This window comes from Delphinapterus leucas, chromosome 8, assembly GCF_059928025.1.
Source record: "Delphinapterus leucas isolate spDelLeu-1000000601 "Yukka" chromosome 8, BTC_Dleu_Yukka2, whole genome shotgun sequence".
Lineage (NCBI taxonomy): Eukaryota > Metazoa > Chordata > Mammalia > Artiodactyla > Monodontidae > Delphinapterus > Delphinapterus leucas.
Window position 1 is genome coordinate 27,385,391 of NC_143136.1, and position 20,549 is coordinate 27,405,939.

The 20,549-nt window shown below is 38.6% G+C and overlaps 1 protein-coding gene across 3 annotated transcripts in view; it reads right to left on the bottom strand.

Moving 5' to 3' along the window:
* MAP2 (microtubule associated protein 2) overlaps window positions 1–20,549 on the bottom strand; it is a 146,082-nt gene that overhangs the window by 35,176 nt on the left and 90,357 nt on the right. For 2 of the 3 annotated variants that reach the window (XM_089916433.1, XM_089916432.1), the window contains 2 exons: window positions 18,434–18,547; window positions 15,691–15,768 (listed from right to left, as the gene is read on the bottom strand). In XM_089916433.1, coding sequence (XP_089772559.1) covers window positions 15,691–15,768; window positions 18,434–18,547 — 192 coding nt within the window. Of the gene's footprint in view, window positions 1–192; window positions 3,949–5,671; window positions 5,918–15,690; window positions 15,769–18,433; window positions 18,548–20,549 lie in introns of all 3 variants that reach the window. The other variant, XM_089916434.1, reaches the window with a different exon arrangement.

A 20,549-nucleotide genomic window follows, 5' to 3' on the forward strand; every position in this document is an offset into this window, starting at 1 on the left:
GTGGATCAAAGCAAACCATGACAACAAAAACAACGAAAACATTAGTAACAAATGTACAAAATCCTTCTATTTTAAAAAATGCAAAATCAAGAGATAAAGGGTCATTTTAAAATGTTTAAAAATGAAAAAAAAAATTCCACTAGGTTACTGGATTTTATTTGGGAGTAGAAAATTTAAAAAGATAATGCACACCTTGAGTGTCCACCCAGAGGCTGTCAGCATCCATGATGGAGTCATCAATGGTGGTCTCGTCTTTGTAATCGTCATAGGTTTCTGTCTTATATTCTGAGAGCCCAACCTCTTCTCTCTCAGGGGAAGCCGGAGCTTCTGGGGAGCCATCCTTGGGTTCAGCCTGGGCTTCAGCTGCCTCTTCTACTTCAAGCTCTTCTTCAGCACGGGGGGATGGTCTCCTTTCTACCTCAGGCTGCTCTAAGGCTGCAAAACGCACACTGTGGGAACCCGACTCCCCCTCATCAGTTGTGGTTTGCACGACAGTGATGAAATCATCCTCGATGGTTACAACGGACTCAATCACTCCCTTGTGTTCACCAGGGCAGGTCTCCACAAATTCCTCCCTGACACCTGGGACACCCAGGTCAGTAATCTGAAGGGTGTCTGAGCGGAAGAGCAGTTTATCATAATCTCCCCGGGCTTCTATCTCTTCTTCCTCATTCTCAGCCTCTGCTGGTTCAGCTCCAGTGGCTTCAGGCAACGGTTCTGTAACATCAGAGGGTGTGATAGATATATCTGGGGTCTCCTTGTTTTCTTCTTTTGGCAGCTGAATAAGTTCCATCTGGACGTCAGCTCTCTCATCTGCGGCTAAATCAGCCTCTGAAACAGCAGGTGCACAGGGTATTTCCACAGACAATTTGATGGCAATCTCGTCTTGAATTAGAGAAGATTCTGGGGAAATTTCCTTCTTGCCCTCATCAGCTTTCAAGGACTCCATGGTGAGGCTTTCATGCTCACCGCTGGACTCATAGGACTCCTCTTTGTCTACAGCCTCCTGGTGCACCAGGTCAGGCTTGGCCACCTTCTCCTTGACTTCTGTTTCACTAACTTTTGTGCCTTCTTTCACGTGGCCAGACTCAACACCCATAAACGCATCTGCCTCCTGAGGTGCTGTGGATGAGGGGGCGAGGTCCTGGGTAGCCTTGAGTTTAAGCTCTGCTGCCTTTCCAGCATCTATGTGTAGCCCTGAGGCCATCTGTCCAAAGTCACTGATTTTAACATCTAACTGACCCTGGTCAGCTTTCTTTGCAGCAAAATCCAGCTCTGGTTCAGCTTTTTGGGATGGTTCTACTTCAGCTACCTCTGGCACGGAACTAAGACCTTTCTCTGCTTTCTCAGCCGTGAGAGGTGATGCATCTTTTGAGGCTGTCAGTTCTTTGGCTGAAGCTTGCTCATGGGTTACTCCTAATCCAAAAGTTTCAACTTTATCACCAGCCTCTTCTGTTTCCTTGGCATGTTCTTTTGAATCGGCATGTTCTTCACTTTTTTCTAGTAAAGTATCCAGCTTATCATTCGCTTTCTTCTCCTGATCAAACTCCCTACTCAGTCCTGATTTGTCACCAGAGATAGGCGGGGATGCTTCTTTCTCAGCACTGAGTTCATCTTTGACTCTTCCAGCAGCTGCCAGTTTGACTTCAATCAATGAAAGATCCGTGACCAAATCTCTTCGTGCTTTATCATCAGTGCCTTCATAAAAGGAACCACTCTCCCCAGATAAATTCTCACTGTCTTGAACAGGTGATGGGAGTGGGACTGTGTATTTATTGAACACACAGTAGCCCAGGTCTTCGAGCTGACTGTCAGTTTTAACAATGACGTGGTTTTCATCAGTGACAGGGGGGAAGCCAGTACTACTCTCCTCCACCACAGTCTCTGATGGGACTGATTTTCTCCTGGCAACCTCGGCATCTGCACTCATGGAAGCTAATCTTGACCTTGTGCCTGCCAGGTCTAGCATCTCAGGCAGGTCAGGTGCCATGACAGTACCATTTTTGTAATAATCTTTGGCTAGGAAAGGTGACTCACACGATGGCTCGGCTTGGGTGTTTTCCTCTCCAGTAGCTTTTTCCCCCTTTATCTGTTCTTTTTCTTCTTTGCTTTCTGTTGGGAAGCAAGGGGCTTTGTCCACTGCAGGTGTCGTGGCTGGAAGGTAATCATCTCCTTCGTCCATACTTCCACTAGTGTTGGTTAGAATATCAGAAGCAAGGGGAGAAAGATCATGCCCCCGACCAAAGTTAAATCCAAGGGCTATGGAATCCAGGCAAGACATGGGCAAATTGATTGACATGCTTCTTTGCTCTATTGCAGACCTACCACCAAGTCCTAAACTTCTGCTCAGTGTCAAATCATCCTTATTCTTACTGTGGAGATCCCTTTTCTCCCCATACACTTTTGGATCAATAGTGAACATTCTTTCTTGAGGAGAAATGGGTTCTTCAGGTAAGTCAGATGGATAACTCTGTGCAAGAGTGCTGTAGCCTCCTTCTTGTGCTACAGCACTGGGCTGGGAGTCTTTCTCTGCCATAAGTGCCTTGTCGCCATTTTTATACATGGAAGATACGGTATCAAAAGACTCTTGGGCACCTTCTCTTGTGTCACTCAGTTCATAGTAATCACTGCCTGGCTGGATACTTTTTGTCACTTCTTCTTTCAAGGCAGATGTTTCAAAGTACTTGGACATTCCTGACTTATCTTCATAAAATGGCATGTCAAGCTCAGCTGATGTTACAGCTCCAACTCCTTCAACATTATCTTTGTCAGCAACTTTTTCTTCAAAAAGCTCCTGGGTGGCACTCTTTTCACTTAGTGCAGCTGGTTCAGTCATGACTTTTTCTGGTGTCTTAGAGGTCACGGCTGAATCGGTAACTGCTTGCTCCAAACTTACAGGGAATGAGTCCTGTTTTAATATATCTGTGGGAAGCTCCTGGCCTTTCGGTTCTTCTTTGGAGTAAGTGTGCTCTGTGGAGGGCTGAATTACACCTGTTTCTTCATCTGTCAATTTTGGGGCTTCACTCTCTTTTGACACAGCTTCTTCGTCAGAAATGGTTGTTTGTTCTTCAAGCTTTAGGTGAGGTTCCTTTTCAGTAAGCATAGATTCCTGCTCACTGAAGGTGGGAGTCTCTTTTATCTGCACACTCTCTTGCTTTATTGCCCCTTTCTCTTCTCCTAAACCTTTCTCCGGAACATAGTCTTCCACAATCGAAATGTGAGCATCTTTGGGTGATGTAACTGCCTCTGAGGCTGGTGCTTCTGCCATTTTGTCAGGTTGATCCATATGGGGCTCTTCAACTTTAGAACTATCTTTGGCAGTTGCTGGGCTACCAGTTTCTTCCAAAGATTTTTTGTCATCTGGCTGTAATAGGGCGGGGGCAAAGGGTGATGCTGCTGCAACAATGTCATTCTTTGTGACATCAAAAGGAAGAGTGAAGCTTCCACCCTGAAAGGGACTTGGCATGGGAGAATCAAATTGTTTCCCTTCCCATTTTGGGATGTCCTCAAGTACATCTTTTTCCTTCATGGGTGTTAGGGGGCCAGGAGATACCGGAGCAACTAAACCCCACTCGTCCTTTTTTGCTTCTATTGGCATTTGGATGAACCAGTCCTTTTGCTCTTTTGCAGCTGAAGGCTCTGTGGGAAGGCCAATACCAGGTACCACTAGGCTTGGTTCTGTCTTCTGTTTTGTGTCTTCTAGGCTGGCACCCAGAGTATGCCCAAACAGAGTGGGAGGTACTTTTTCTTCTTCTGTGTCTTGCATGTCCTTTTTATCAGGGGAAGTTTTAGTTGTCTCAGGCTGAGAAACTAAGGCAGCATGTTTAAGGTCTTCACCAGGCTTACTTTCTTCCTCTGACTCCTTTTCCTCCTTGTCTAATGGCTCGGCTGGAGAGGGAGTCAATTCCTGTTGATCATGAAACTCCATCTTCAAGGCTGTAAGCAAACCTGAAGTAATTGGGTTGATTTTTAAACAAATAATAGGCAAGTGCTTTCAGGCAGTAAGCTTAAAATTGTATTTTGAAATGGCAAATGAATGGTAGGGTATAAAGAAAAACTATGAAACATGCAAGCATGCTACTCATTTAAAAATCAATATGAAAATGTCAGGACTGAGATATATTTGTATGATTGCTAAAATGAACTCCCGTTGTGAATTAATGTGTACATAAGTTGTAAAAAGAGTATATTTTGAATACTCTTTTTTCCTTTGTTTGGTCTCTCTAAACAGTATGTGATGTATACTGTAGTAGAAAAAAAATTTCATGTGCCTTCTACAGATAAAATTACAAATTAAAGAATATTGAATAAGTACTTACATTAAGGTACAAAAGAATCTATATAGTAATCTAAATATGGGAAAGAATTGATTTCTACTGACCTTTTTCTTTTGTTTTCCAATTTGCAAGTGAATTTGCAGGCCATGGGCAGAAGGACAATTAAGTTATAGTTATATGTGTTAAATAAACTCAGTTAACTGGATTGACAAGTTCCAGGACCAATCTTGGGGGCACTGAAAGGTTACTAGAATAAATTTTTAGAAGTCATCTGAGATTAAATTTCGGTAATACAAATAAATGATTACTACTGACTTTATATGATATGACCTAAATATTGACAAGTCAATTTCTATCACATATCAAAATTCTTCAGTCCTAATCATTACTTACTCTGTATGGTAGATGTAAGAAAATCTGAATTATACTGATAATACTGGGAAGTCATGTGACTAACAAAATCTTAAAGAGTCAACTATTAAAATTCTTTCTCTCTTTGGTCATGACCTCATTCTCTGGAATGTGACCAACTGGCGAAGCACTGACCAGTATTGGCTTTAGAGATGCTTCACAGAGATTAAATGACTCTTTTTAATTTTTATTTGTTCACCAATCCAAAAGGCTTCAGAGTCTCAATTATATTTTAAGGTCAAAGTTATTTCACTGTGGTGAATAGGGCTAAATGAAATTATCTGGAAAATAAAACTCAGTCATCTCCTGAAGAGCAAGTGAATGGATGATTATTGCCTTATATACTTGTGTGTCTTGTTGTCACAATAGAAAAGAAATACTATACGAACTTTCTAATAAAGATTAGATGAATGAAAACTCAAGAGATATGGTGATTATCAAAGGAGTTGGCTGCCATGGAAAGGAAATGATATGAGAAGCATCAGCAGGCACTTTTAAGGAAACCAAACCAGTATTCACTGAAGCATAAAAAAATATAGCACACTGCGGTTGCAAACAAAAACGATTCTACCGTTTAAGCCTGTATGTGCCAAAATCCGTCTCTACAGTCTGAAAGAAAAGCATATGAATTGCTGTCCCCCAAAATAAAAATAAAAATATACATGTATTAGCAATGTGACTGGCAAACATTTGAGATGAAGAGCGGGGGCGGAAAAAAGCTCACATAGTGTCATCAGCCTGGCTGCAAAGCGTATTGTATCACGGCAAAGTGAAACCAGGAATCAGCAGCAGCAGTGGAAAATCAAGCTGCCACACAGCACCTGCACAAGCCACACTCTCTGCTCGTTAAGTCTCAAACAGTGGTTTTGGGATCATGAGAAGACCCAGCAATGGAATAGCATTGGAAAGGCATCAGGTTGGTAAGCTGCTGGAGAGATCTATCTTTTGCAACAAAACACATGCAAATCCTAAGAAAGACACACCTTCCCCGGCAGAGGAAGGGGTTTTTACTTCTGGAGACACCTCCGCGACCTCTTTTATACTTTTCTCCTGTGGGGTCCCTGCTGGGGCGCTCTCTTCAGGAGCTATTTGGGCCTCCGCACTAGACTCCACTTGGCCCTCACTGAGGCCCTTGGGCTGGTCTGAGGCCTTGGCAGCCTCACACTCTTTCCCAGGAAGAGTGGCAGGTTTCTCTTCCTCGGCCATTGGACTCGCTAGCATTTCTTCTTCTTAGGGAGGAAAAAGATGTTGACATCATGACCACAGAAACATACATGAAACAACAGAAATATTATTCAAGGAACACTTTCGGCTCGATTATATTGACCTCACAAGAACCTCTTTTACCATTTGGATGTGCAAATTAATATCCTAATGCAATGCTTGGAAAATTATTATGTATAATCTGCAAATCATGATGCCTTTTACAGTCTCATGAAAAGGCTCTTTATTTTAAAACTTGAGAGCTGAAAGGGTTTTATTGCACTATTACCCTCAGTGGAAATGGCAGTAAGTTGTACACAATGTGGAAAGCTGGCTGGAAATAAGAGATGGTACTGCCAGATAACAGATGGTTGTGAAAAGATAGAAGCATTGGTGTGCTGAAACAAACCTTTAAATTTGTTAGACATGTGCTGTTTTCTCCAATGCAGGAAGCCCCTACATACGAATTTCTGGTTACTTAATTTAAAACACGCAAACTTCACTAAAGAAATCTTTGGGAATAAAAAGCCTGGTCTCAAAATAATATCCAATCAACTACCTTATTATCAGCTTTATCATGAAATCCATCAAAACTCTTTAAAATATAATTTATTTAATATTTTTAAGGCCAAAGACTACCAAAATTAATTTTACCTTCGTTGCATTATATGACTGGAGTATGTAAAAATTTTCAAGAAGTAAAATATTTTGAAAAACAAGGTCCAGGTAAGAGTTAATTTCACTACTATTTAGAGAAGTCTACCTCTGGGACATGACTGTTATCAGATTGTTCAAACCACTGAAACATCAGTAATATAGTTCTTGTATAGTTCTCTTTGACACTGAAGAAAGAAAATGTGCATATCATAAAGCCTCATTTCTGCAACTCAAAACAAAACCACCAAGGAAAGATAATTGAGTGGAAACAAAACTGCCAAAATATCCTCCCCAAAGATGTATATCACACAGAAGAATGTTAACAATTAAAACGTAAAAAACAAATTTATGAAGGCCATGAATTATCGTATTCATTTGTTTCTCATTTACACTTCAAATGTCAGTAAAATAAATCCCATTTTATTGCTTACGAAATTAGAGGGAGGGACTTCCTTGGTGGCACAGCGGTTAAGAATCCGCCTGCCGATGCAGGGGACACAGGTTCGAGCCCTGGTCTGGGAAGATCCCACATGCCGTGGAGCAACTAAGCCCATGCGCCACAACTACTGAGCCTGATCTCTAGAACTCGCGAGCCACAACTACCAAGCCAAGGGGCTCTCTAGAGCCCGTGGGCCACAACTACTGAGCCCATGAGCCATAACTACTGAAGCCTGCAGGCCTAGAGCCCGTGCTTCACAAGAGAAGCCACCACAATGAGAAGCCCGCGCACCGCATAGAAGAGTAGCCCCCGCTCGCCACAACAAGAAAAAGCCTACACGCAGCAATGGAGACCCAATGCAGCCAAAAATAATAAATAAATAAATTTATATATACAAAAAAAAGAAATTAGAGGGAAATATATAAGCTGTTTTCTAGTTCTGCAAATGAATAACTCTTATGAAATTCCTATGAAACGATTATACATTGTTTAAGTGGACCTATGAGAAAGACTACAGATGGAAAGAAATTTTTTGAGAAGTATTAAAATCCTTAGAGGGGGAAAAGAAGAAGACTACTTCTATTTTCTCACATTTAGCACTCAGAAACTTTCATTGTTGTAATTTAATTATGTCAGTAACATTTTAAGCATTCAGATTCTAACTCATTATTAAGGCAATTTTTATAATGCCATAGAATTAGACATTTTGATTAAAGCTAAGAGAATTTTAATATAGCTGCTTTAATATAGCACCTTACTGGATGAAATCTTATCAACTTAATTTACATGTTTCCCAAATCATGTAATTTTTTAGCTTTCCATTTTGTCTAAATCATGTTTATTTCCACACCTGTTCTTTATTTAAAAATTCACATAGTTTTCTGAATTGTCTTAAGTTCACTTAGCTGTGCTCAATATGGGTTATATTTCTCCACCAGAGTGTCTGAGCCACTGGTGCTCTTGCCTTGGAACTCTCTGCCCTTATATTAAATATTGTGCCATATAAAAATAAACTCTTCATTTAAGCAAGTTATCTTTCCTCATTTGAAAATAACTTCTTCACCTAAGCAAAAAACACATTGAGCTCTATTTTTTTTCCTTATAAAACTACCTTGTTAGAATGAGACAAATTGCAGCCCACTGCCCACTTATTTTATCCTCACCAGAGCCAACGATACATAGGGTCTCCACCTTCATGAGACTGGAATGACAAAAGCTTTGGAGCATTTCCCTCATTTTAGCTCACTTCTACTTATTTGAAGCAAGATTTAGGTCACCTAGGGAAGCCTCTGTAGTTTCTGTAGATGATTAAGTGATTTGGAGAAATAAATTCATTCCATAACATTTATTCTACCCTGAACAGACCTTTCTCTTTTAAAGAGCTATCACATTAACATAGCACTAAAAAGAAACCTAACTCTATTGAAGTCTGGTCCTGGAAATAGTACGTATCCAAGAGGATAAAATTATATTAAAGTTCATGTTCTTTGGTTTCGGTAAGAGAATATATTCTTCCCCCACTGATTTATTTGCAAGGGGCAGAAAGAAGTCATACTTTATTTGAACTTTTTTTGCTTCCTTCTCAGAAGCCGTGAAATAAAAAGGAAGTACTCACATGTCTCAAATAAGGCTTCTTAGACGTAAATTGTTGAGGCATTTGGATGGACTGAGCTATATAGGGACTTCACTTTCATATGGAGAAAGCAGGCTCCTGTCCCTCCCACTCCACACATGAAGGCACACTTAGTGTGATGCATGTGGTCAGAGCTGCAGGCAGGGGAGGGGGAGCAAAAGGGGACCATGCTTGGTTCACCTTTCTCCTGGTCTAAGTGGGCCTCTGCACCCTGCGCTGGGACACTGGGGAGCACACTAGAGGTAGTCCACTGTGAATTGAACAAAGGATTCTCATAGTACTCCCCATCGGAATTGGAAGGGTCATCATCAGGCACAGACACCGAGATGGTGGAGGGGGCTAGGAGCCTACGCCTCTCCCCACTGGTGGAAGGTTCCTGGCTGGGCAACCTGTGTAGAGGACCCACTTGATCCTCAGCCCCTTCATCTACAAACAGGCACACAGGAAGAAACTGCAGGAAAAACTGGACAAGACAGACACAAGACCAGACAGACGAGACAGACACCTGCACGAGGACACGGGGCCATGGAAGCAGCAGAGCAGGATGGAGGATGGGAGACAGTGAAGTCTCATGCTTCAGTAGCCACTGCATTTCAGCTATCCCTTCAGTAATCTTGCCATTGATCTAAATGAATCAAATGCTCTGACACCCCCACTGTATAATAGGAATTATCTTTACATTCCCCTCAAACAAGTTAAAACAACAACAGGACACTGGAATAGAAACAAAGCACTATCAAGCAAATACATTTGTTAGAAGAAATTCTTTCAAGTACATAAATTTTCCTCATGCTTTTATCAATATATTTATAAGTTAAAAAAGAGGAAAGCTGTTAGGATCTGATGCCTGCACAATTATGGGGGAAATCCGTCCTGTTGACGTACAACCTTAATTATCCAGTATGCTCACATGGTTAGCATTTTGGTTGATTTAATTTTTAGTTAATGACTTCAACTAGAAAGTAATTTTTAATTTCAGTCCTGTTAAGAAAAATCTAGAATGCATTATCTTTCTTTCCTGTCTTGCTTAGGGGAGCACAGTTGGCACAGCTTTTTCTTCGGATGCAAACTCCTAGGCATCTTTTTAAACCCTGGTTCTCATTTGCATGACTGTGAAAATATTAGAAAGTTTTAGAAAGTACCTAGCAATATACAGTTGTTTTCCTGTGTTCTGCTTCTCTTCTGAAAGCTTAATAGAGATTACAATTAGCTGAGAATTTCTACTGAGTTGGCTTCAGATTCATCAGTATTTTATTCAATGCAGTTTCACTTGCACTACTGGCTTCTGACTGCTTTTATACCTCAAACACCTCATTGCATATTTCTCATTGAAATGCCAAAGGAACTGCTCTCACTTCTCTCCTTTCCTGTGTCTTGGCTTAGAAATCTGCATTATTTAAATATACTTTCTTAGTTACACGAGTGTAGATCAATCCGTTTGCTTAGCACTTGGATTCTTGCATATTTCAATGAGCCTCAAGGATGATGACAAAGAACAATATTTGGCTGCTGATGTAGTGCAGACACTACACCTCAGGACTGCATGGCAGGTTACTAAATTTGCTAATCACTATTTATTTACTTATATAGAGAAATAATTTTAGAATTTTGTGATTTTCAAAATTTGTACTATCTATATATAATTTTTATTTCTATCAAAATTTGAGTTGACAAAATTACAGCAATAATTTGAAAATGCACTGTGTTTTTAGGGCAATAACTTATTTTCAGCAAACTGAGTACTGACAGCTGGAAATGAACCTGGAATCATAAGGATGCTAAAATAACATTTTGAAAGGAGAATACTTTTAATCTTTTGAGCACATTATTTACTGATTGTTCAATGGAAGTTGTTTCTGGATGGGTGCTCAGAACTTTCTCAGCCAGGATGCTTATTATAACATGGGATAGAAGAAACCTAAAATTACATTTGATATTCTTAGTTCAACTCAGCATGATTTCTCAGCTGAGCAGACTGAACTCAGCTTAGTTCAACTCAGCTGGCTGAATCCTAAGTCCTGGGCTTGTCACAAGTCCCAGCCATTCATATTTCCTCTAGTGACTCCTGAGGCTGTAGACTCCCTATGGACACAAGTTCCTCCTAAAACTTCTAATACTTTCAACAGATTGCATGGACAATCAATTAGTGAAAATGACATATTTGCCTCTCTGCTTTTCAACATGTTCAAAACTAAAGAATTTAAAGCTGAGAGCTGATAGTTTAAAGGCAATACCCCGTGGGTGTTTTAACCTTTTGAAGATTTCGGCTTCCTCTTTCTTGTTGCTTGTTGCTCTTTTTTGCAAGTGCCAAAATGTGAAAACAGCCCAGAGTCTTGCTTCTGATCTATAATATTTCAAAGAAACAGTACTTTCTATTCTGAAAACTTTGACTAATCAGAGAACAACAAAAACTTTAAATGCTTCAGTGGAAAAGTAGCTTCTCTGTAGTATTTGTCTGGCCCTTAGCCAGGCAACGCCAAAAAAGAATGTCTGGCAAAACCCAGTCCCGTCTGGGTACTGTGAGCTGTATGCACTCCAAGTCTCTGTTTAGGACCTATGAGCCTGCAGTCCATCTACATTACAAGTCCCAGAGATGTGCCAGGCAAGTGACACTTAGAGGATCATGGCTGGCTAAGTTCAGACAGTGTACCAGTGCATGGGCTTCCAATGATAATGCTAGAAGACAAGAGATCCTCGTTTGCTACAGAACTGTGTATGGCAGGTGGTCTCAGATCATACCCAAATAGAGGTGGGACACATAATAAATAAATTGTAAATGAGCGAGTTATAAATACATAATAATTATAAATAAATACATTATAAATGAATGAATTATTTACATGGGAGTGGTTTGGATAAAAAGGAAATCAGTCCAGTGGCTTGTAACCAACAAACTCTCATTAGAAGATCACTTCACATTCATTGTCCCACAGTAAAAGCCTAAATAACATACAACTTTAGGGATGCAGTGAGGCTGTTTGTAGGGAGTTAGATTTGGATTTAAATTCTGGATAAGCCACTTACTAGCCATGACATCCTGGGCAAGAGTGGAAGTGAGTATTATCTGTGTGGGTTGCTTGGAGGATTAAATGGGAAGGTATTTGAGAAAGCACCAAGTATCATGCTCAATTCCATATACATTAGCATCTCTGTCTTCAGTATATCAGACAAGTTGTCATGTACCTTTGCTCTTTACTTTCATTTGACACATCAAAGATAGACTTGAGAGATTTATGAAAAATGAATTCATAACAGTTTTGTTCTTTAAGGCCAGGATTGAATGTCTCCTTTCACTATAAGTACACTTGCTTATGGAGTCTCTGCTTCTGCCACAAAATAGTCTGTTTCATTTAATAATGTGATATTTTAAAGGATAGGGTAGCCTTATGAACCTTGGACTTTTACATAAATTTCTTTGCATAATGATAATCTTTAAAAATGAAGTTTACCTGATTTCAGTGGAAGAATACATTTTCCCTAATTGGCTTTCACACAAGCCTTTTTTTTTTTTTTTAAAGCATTTGAAAATTTATATTGGGTAAAGTTTGCCACATAAAATTCAGTCTTGGTATGTCAGTCCCCTTTGGTACAAATGAGTAGTCACTTTTATGAGCGACTGAGTCTCTTGGGATATCAGCGACTTAGTGATTTTGCCTGTCCTGGCATCACAGCTTCTACTCCATGCCCTGGGGCAGCTGGCTCCACTTACATTATTTCCTACCATCTCTAAGCCCTTTCCATTCTACAAACTTTTGATGAGGACTCCTCAGTTGGCCCTCTGTGTCTGCTGCCCCAGAATGTTATGGAGGGAAACTGCTTCAGATCAGCAGTTATAATGTGGCCAAATCATTGACATAGGAAATCATCACCCTAGGATTTGGAGCAAACCTAAGAGGGCGGAAGGATTCCTGGTTCTGTTTTCAGATGTTTCCACTGTTCGTGCACGGGCTTCCAAGTTCTAACAGTTCAGTCCAAATGACAACTATTATGGTTAGGCCAAAAAGAAAAAGGAGATTAAGTTGAAAATATCGTACATAGTACAGTATTGGTTCACTGTACCTGGGTTTCCTTTCTAAGCATGCTACTTATTTAATTTTTTCATTAAAATCCCTTTGTTTCCCAGAATAAGCACAAATTCTGGGAATTATGAATATTAAATCAGTTATAATAAATGGATATTCATAAATGACAGTAATTAACCTCTTAAATTATTTTTAGTGAGAGCTTTCATGCTTCCCCTTTGGGAAAGAACAGCTTTTAAAATGTTTGATAATTAATAAAAAGTAAGTATATCCTCAAAATCATTGAATTACTCAATTTAAGAACTCTTTTACATTTGTATAAAAGGATTGAATTGTGACATTCACTGTGCCTTTAGATTAAAGTTGCTTTGAGAGTGTTTTGAGGAGGGTAAAAAATCTCCTAGATGAAAAAATCCACATGCTTTCTTTCCACCCAGTGCACTATGAGCAGTAGTATATCAATGGAATTTTGGCTTGGTCTTTACAAACCAACTGGTTTGAATAATTGAAAAGCTGAATCCTGTTGTGTGGTTTTTCACTAATTTTCTCTGATAAAACAAAACAAATAAGTTGTTATATGTACTTTAAGAGCGGTTTAAAATAAAAGAGAGGGACTAGTTTGATTGCCTAGATCACATATCTTTCATATATTTAAAGTGAGAATATCTGATCTTTTAAATGAATAAGGTAGAGTTTGTAAAGTACATACTTTTTTTCTATATAACTCAAAAGTATGGTTATCCTTTTAAAAGCAAATCATTAGGCCTTCGCATAGGTTAATGCTTTCGTTTGAAAAAATAAAAAATAATAATTCAATAAAAATACAGGCTTGGTTTGAAAAATGTTAAAAATAAAATATCTTCCAATTACTTTCAGTAGGAAGTAAGTTGACATTTTCCCTAAATATACTGAAACGGCTCCAAGGAAACAATCCCGAAATGTGAAGGAACAGTTACTTTGGAAAGTGACACCTAAGTTACCAAAATGTGAAAGTGATTCTATATTTTATTTATGTTTTCATTATATCCACTGTACCACCCTGCAGAAACAGACTGGGTCAATCTCGGATGGGAGGACCCTGCTGCCCTTTCGGCTCCAACTCTCATAAAAGAGTAAGAAGAATAAATTACGTGACCTCTAGCTGACTTTGGAGTCAACATCATACCGTTCTCTGGGCTAAGAGGATCCTCTGACACTTGGAAGGTTTTAAGTACAGGTTCAGAAACATTTTCAGTGACCTGAGGGAAGCACAGCTGTCACGGAAGGGTTTCTAACGCATTCAGTAAAACCCAGGTCCCTGAACCAAGTCAGCTGCTGCTTACTCCCAAGCTCCTTCAATCCTCTACCCTTTCTCACACATTAGTCATAGGACTCCTTCAGTTCCTAGAGCACTTCATGCGCTTGTCCACCTGAGAGCCTTTGCACATCCTGGACCCTCTGCTCAAAATGCCCCTTTCCTCCTCCTTTGCTTGGCCAACACCTCCTCAGGCTTCTGAGATCAGCTCCCAAGTTGTCTTCTCCCCATCCAATAAACTAAGATTACTCTTCTCTCTTAAAGCTCCCTGTTCTTTTCCTTCCTAGTGCTAAGCTTATTTATTGGATATCTGCTCTCCACCAGACTGCATGCTTCTTATAAGCATGGATCATGTCTGTTTTGTTCACTAGTGTATACCTAGAACTTGAAGACTGCAAGGAACCTTGGGCTTCATAGGTATGTGCCGAATGAACAGAAGAACATAAGGCCAAGATGTATCTTTCAAATCTATGAATTAAAAGATCAAGGCACATTTTCAGGGAGTTAACTAATAATCAGTGGCTATAATGACGCTGATTATATGCACTGCTTGTAGCCCTCAAATTTTCTTTTGTTCCTTAGACTAATTTAGTTTAACATTATATCAGGCAGCAAAATTAGAAAAAAAGGCCTCAATTTAAGAAAAAAGACCTTGCTAAAAAAAGGTTTAAGTTTATAAATCTGTGACAAAAATAAATTATATTTATTGATAGTTTATAGTTCAGTAATTTAGAATAATCTCCATTTAGGAATTCAAAAAGTATTTTAAACAAACCTAATTACAGATTATAAAAAGACAGTGGGTCTTTTGTGACATTCTTCCATTTTTAGCACAACAAAATGAGCTCTAAAAGGGACAACAAAAGGAAAAATAAGTGAAGAAATAAATGAATAAAATGGAGAAGTATCAACATTCTGATTTTAGTATACAAAAACTAAATTATATTGAAACAAGTAAGCTTTCAATATATTTTAAAAGCTTTCTTCTGCCTTCTGTAACTCTCAAACAATAGACAAAAGTTACCTGATCTAAGTCAGAGAACCAATAATAGTTTGCTTTTAAATAGTGCCTTTCATCTCGGATTCTAAATGAATATTCTTCAAAGGCGTCTGTCTGCTTCATCACTGAGAACTGAAAAGCTGACATGGCATTCCATGTTGAGTAAATGCATTAAAAAATTCATGGACAATAACAGGTCTCAGCAGGAAAGAAGCCATGATCGCAGTTTCCAGTTCACTACTCTCAATATCAGATTCATTCACTGACTTCTTCATTTATTCATTAATATTTATTGAGAGTTTGCTACAGGCCATGCCCTGGGGAAGCCCAATACAATAGTGAGCACAAAAGAGACAGTTCCTGCCAACCCTTCCAGAAAAATGTGTTGATTTCATCAATAAATGTATTTTGGTTCAGTCACTTATAAAATTAAATTGTATCTTTTCTGTCAAAACATTCTACATGAAGTAAACTGGTTCTCTGTAGTTATTCTAGTTAGCAATTTAAACACAAAGTTATCTTTTCCTTTATTGAGCAGATTTTTCCTTTTTTATTTTACCATATTCATCTACTTTTGATTTTGTATAGATAAGTGATAATATATTTAATTAAAGTCTTTGTTTCTTCTTGACTATTTGAAACAGACAGCTCCCAAACTGCGTCACATACTAACCCATACAGAAGTACAGCGCGTATGGGTTGAGGTTTATTTACCCTTATTAGAAGACAAACCTCAGAGTCCAGCAAGCCTTACCTTCCTCCACTGTGACAGTCTGTTCTGAGGCTGGTGATGGGGGTGGAGAAGGAGGCAGATTAGCTGTCTCTTCAGCTGCTGAAGAGCAAACAAACGAAAAAATGAGATACAACAATTAATCCTATTAGGCCAGTAGATGTGTAGGCAGTTCTGCTGTCTGTAAAAAGGACTCTTTATTAAATTCAGGGAAAGACTCAATAGCAAGCTGCGTTTGACTTATTTTTAGCCCCATTACCTGGTTCACATACTTTTGAAAACCTAAAAAAAAGAAGAGCATTTAATATTTAAAAAAAAAATCATTTTGTCCTCTCCATAAAAATGGATTAGAGATGGCTGCTAAAATTCTATCATTGATCCCATTAATTTGTGTCTGCTTGTTCAATTAATAAAATATTTCATTCTGGTCCTAATTTACTAGATTCAAACCTACCCAGGCAAGCATTTTAGTTTGGATTTGGCTTGACTGATTAAAAAAATGTTAGAGCTCTCTATTGTTCATTTTGATATGGAAACTAATCACAGTTATTTTAGGAGATGTATTTTTTAAATAACATTTTGTCCACTGATGATAATGTTGAAACCCATCCTCTGTATGTATTCTTAGAAAAGAAAAATGAAGCTGTCACAGCTTGAGGCAACCTTAGATAGAAACATGTACTAGTGGGAAATGAGAAATATTCTAGCCTTGGCACTACACATGAAGAAGGACCAAAGAGAGAAAGGTTCTAAAAGATGGGATTCATTCACACTTCACTCCAAGTTTTCCTCTTCAAGACCCTTACCTTCTTTATGACCACTCATATGAAGGTAAGGGATTTTAAAAGGAAATATTTATCAGTCAAGGCCAGTGGTAAAACTTATTTTAAATAAGCCCTGTGGGCTTCTAAGGCATATTTTAAAGTTTCCATTTTTTAAAAAAATTTATTTATTTTATTTATTTATTTTTGGCTGTGTTGGGTCTTCATTGCTGTGCGCAGGCTTTCTCTAGTTGAGGCAAGCGGGGGCTTCTCTTCTTTGCGGTGCGCGGGCTTCTCATTGCAGTGGCTTCTCTTGTTGCGGAGCATGGGCTCTAGGCACGCAGGCTTAGTAGTTGTGGCATGTGGGCTCAGTAGTTGTGGCTCGCGGGATCTAGAGCACAGGCTCAGTAGTTGTGGCGCACGGGCTTAGTTGCTCCGCGGCATGTGGGATCTTCCCAGACCAGGGCTGGAACCCGTGTCCCCTGCATTGGCAGGGGGATTCTTAACCACTGCGCCACCAGGGAAGCCCTCAATCCTTTTTTTAAAAGAGAGATTTTTCTTTTAAAAATGAATGAAATTTTGTCATTTGTAGCACCATGGGTGGACTTGGAGGGCATTATGGCTAAGTGAAAGAAGTCAGAGAAAGACAAATAGTGTATATCACTTACACGTGGAATCTAAAAAATATAGCAAACTAGTGAATGTAACAAAAAACAAGTGACTCACAGATACAGAGAACAAACTGGTGGTTACCAGTGAGGAGGGGGAAGGGGCAACATAAGGGTGAGGGTGTGGGAGCTATAAACTACTGGGTGTAAGATAGGCTCAAGGATGTACTGTACAGTTCGGGGAATATAGCCCATATTTTGTAATAACTGTAAATGGAAAGTAACCTTTAAATTGTAGTAAAAATTAAAAATTAAAAAAAATTTTTAAAAGGGGGGTTTTGTTTTATTTGAAAGAATACAAGTAAACCACAGAAAGAAGGTTAATGTTTTAGATAAGTTTTTCCCTCTCTGTTTTAGAAGAAAATAATCCTTGATAATCAAAGAACATTTTATTGACTATAATATTTTTAATTACTATTCTGGGAGAGGAGAAATTTTTATTGTTTAATTTTTAATAGACAGTGGAGTGCTAATCAGAAAATCAAATATTAAGGATACATTAGATTGAAAGACAGAAAAATAGATATGTGATATGTACTATTTTTAGGCTTTAAAAACCATACCTTTCAATGTGTTAGTTATATGTACCTGTGAAATAAACATATATGTTGAACATAAGAGAATTTCCTTTTTTATGCATCTCTGCATGTACATACATCTACATTTAGCATCTATCTATCTATCTATCTATCTATCTGTCTATCCAGAGTAGGGACAGGGAGCCTTTGGCTGAGAGTGTTTTCCTTGGTGACCACCATTATGTTACCTGTTTGGCCCTGCAGGGCATTTGACTTGTGATGGAGAGGGCAAATGCTATCTCATTTTCCTTAAATGAACCAAGTGAAGACCAGTACCATATATGAGATACAATGTCACTGATGATTCTAACAATCTCTGGCTATAGGTTTTGTGTAGCCTGTTCAGGGAGACCAAAAATAGACGGTAGTATAGACAATAATTAACGAAAACCCATAAAGGGAAAAAAATCATCTCTAATTAAAGCGTTAGAACATTTTCCTTATGAGTAGGGGCCATGACATCAAAATGCACTGGCTTTATTTTTATAATAACTATCTCCAGTGGTCTGGAAAAGGAAAATTAAGGGCAATTTAGGGGCAAAGTCTAATTATAAGTTGACTGTCCTAAAGACTACCGAAATACCACGAGTCTGTTGAGGAAGGTGAAAATAGATCCCAGTGCATCCCAGCAGAGATGTTTGATGAATGTCACAGTTAGGAATGAAGTATGAGATATGGCCTGTCTTTGAATGCGAAGACTTGATTCTGTGATCAGGGTGCAGCAGACACAGCCCCTGACCTGAGGCTCTTTCTCATTTACCTAAAGGCAGAGCTGCAGGCTGATCTTTATGCTGAGCTTCTTTCTCTTGTTCACCTTTCAGAACTGCTACAGCTTCCGCCGTGACTACTTGAACTATCCTTGCAGACACCTCCTCTGTAATAAATAGTAACAAAAGAAAATAAAATGATGAGCCATCCAAAACAGGTAGCAACGAGGAAAAATAATCAAACAGTATAGTCAATTAGGATTTTATTTTCACTGTCTTTCTCCCAAAGAAGTACAACAGAATTTATTAAATTGCAGATAAATACACACACACACACACACACACACACACACACCACACATATAAACCAAAAAAAAAAAAAAAGTGAGAGAGAGAGAAAATAAAAGGAGTTGGCATTCTGGGAGCTAAGCAAAATTAACACAGAACTAAGGAAAAATAATTAACCTGTATGGCAGCTTAAATTTTAAAAACTGTTTATACAAACAGAAACAATGTAACATTTTGTACCTAGTAAAACAAATTCTAAGAGAAGAGAGGATTCATTTTAGATTTAACTTAAAATACTGTTTTATAGTATTCTTACAGTTTTACAGAAAAGTATATTAAAATAATCTTCTATGCTAATTTGCAGAAATACCATGATTTAAAATCAAAAGATGCTTCAAAATGTGAATTTATGATTAAACAGCACTATCTGGGATTAGTTTGAACACGAGAGATTAAGAAAAATCTGGGAAGATAAAATCTGAGTGAAATACATGGAAATGATATATCAGATGGTCTCTTTCTAAAGAGCTACTACTTTTCTAGACAGTGGATGGTTTAAAGATCTTTAAGGTCATATGATATATATTCAACCTAGTCAGTGCAATAGTTTCATTAAAAAAAAGCCAGGGTGGGAGGGAGGGTCATCATTAAAATGATCAGTCTGTGAGATGCCTGATAACTAGTTTTTGGCCTGAAATGGCATCCGCTGAACCATTAACAATGCTAACTTCATATAACCTAGTCAGAAAAAATTCAGGAAATGATGTTCCATATATAATCAACTAAAAAGGAAAGAAGCCCTTTGAGATTAAAAATATTTTCTAAATTAGAAATAAATTCTACAGAATTTAACTTTTCATCATCTTTATATAAAAACATCTACCATACTAGGAAATAAACCCACTCATAGCCTTAATAGAAACAAGTTGTCCTGGATAAGGGGATGGGTAGGGATTTGTTCTCATAATTTTAATCAAGATTTTAGAATAAATATTTCATTGAAATTATGGTTCCTGATTGGAATTTACACATTCACAAGCAGGTTGGGGGAGATCTGCCTGTTTTTACCTGGCTGGTTCATTTAGACACAGCCTCCTCTAGAAAGGCTTCATCACCCCACCCAGGATGACAGACACCATAGTGCTTGAGAAGCAGGCTTCTGGGTAAGCAATCCACTTGGACAACATTTATCTGAATTTTAAAAGCTGGATTACCTGATTGAATACATTTGCCTCTATATGTTTAATTTCCTGATTTTTTAAATAGCGACTTGACACAAAACTTATGTAGATAGTCTTAAGGGATGCACTTTAAACACTCTTATCTACAGCCAGTAGCAGTAATAGCAGGAGAAGCAGTATTTTAAAAATATTATAGTGCTCACTACATACCAAACACTTTGCTAAGGTGGTTGCTCTCATCATTCTAATGCATTATTTACTATTATTACTCCCATCTTTCGGATGAGGAAACAGGGGACAATATGATTAGATCATATAATCAGACATTCTTATACATATCATAGTTAGAATACCAACTTTCAAGTAATTAGTATATTATAAAATGCCTTAAATACTAAAACTAAATTAAGTGTGATTTAATATATTGTTTTAATCATTTATTTTGTTTATTTTTATTTTTGGCTGTGTTGAGTCTTCATTGCTGCACATGGCATTGCTCTAGTTGCGGCGAGCAGGGGCTACTCTTCGTTGCGGTGTGCGGGCTTCTCATTGCGGTGGCTTCTCTTGTTGCAGAACACGGGCTCTAGGTGCCCGGGCTTCAGCAGTTGCAGCTCACGAGCTCAGTAGTTGTGGCTCGCGGGCTGTAGAGCGCAGGCTCCGTAGTTGTGGCACACGGGCTTAGTTGCTCCACAGCATGTGG